The 662-nt window shown below is 35.6% G+C and overlaps 1 protein-coding gene across 1 annotated transcript in view; it reads right to left on the minus strand.

The window, feature by feature from the left end:
• Positions 1–402: 402 nt before the first annotated feature.
• The window catches only part of LOC119594314 (peroxisomal sarcosine oxidase-like), a 2,800-nt gene continuing 2,540 nt past the window's right edge, over positions 403–662 (minus strand). Inside the window, exon 6 of the mRNA XM_037943372.1 lies at positions 403–539. Coding sequence (XP_037799300.1) covers positions 403–539 — 137 coding nt within the window. The remainder of the gene's footprint in view (positions 540–662) is intronic.

The following is a 662-nucleotide window of genomic DNA, read 5'->3' on the forward strand; positions in this document are numbered from 1 at the left end:
GAAGCGTGTTACACAAACAAAACTAAACTTTCATTTCCATTTATTCATTTACAAGGTAACACGATGTATATATCTAATTTTTCCAGGAACAACCATTTTTTGTTAATGAATATGATTTTTTATTACATTCAACACACAAAGGAAGACTATATCACAATGCGTATTTATTCTTCATACAACACACTTCAACCATTAATAAGAAAAAAGAAAAACACTCTATACACTTATCTTTCCATATACCTAATTCCTAAGTTTCATCATGTAAACAAAAAACAGATGCTATTTTTGTCAATTTCCGCTCTGCAAGACTTATTCTTCTTCGCTTATTATTTGCAAAAAACACTACGTATTTTATATAATTGTACACAACCAATTCTGCATATCTTGCCCCCTTCCAGTTCCTCAATATTTACTCTTCATTGCTTTGTCCTTATCAAACCTCTTCGCGGCGAAAGCACTGACGTCATGCTTGGGTGCTTCCCCCTGGATCATGCGGCTGAACACTTCGCCGATCACGGGCGCGATCTTGAAGCCAGTGCCTGGGCGAAGGAGTAATGAGTAAAGAGTAATGAGTAAAGAGTAATGGGTAAAGAGTAATGAGTAAAGAGTAATGAGTAAAGAGTAATGGGTAAGGAGTAATGAGTAAAGAGTAATGGGTATTG

The sequence above is a fragment of the Penaeus monodon genome, chromosome 33 (assembly GCF_015228065.2).
Source record: "Penaeus monodon isolate SGIC_2016 chromosome 33, NSTDA_Pmon_1, whole genome shotgun sequence".
Lineage (NCBI taxonomy): Eukaryota > Metazoa > Arthropoda > Malacostraca > Decapoda > Penaeidae > Penaeus > Penaeus monodon.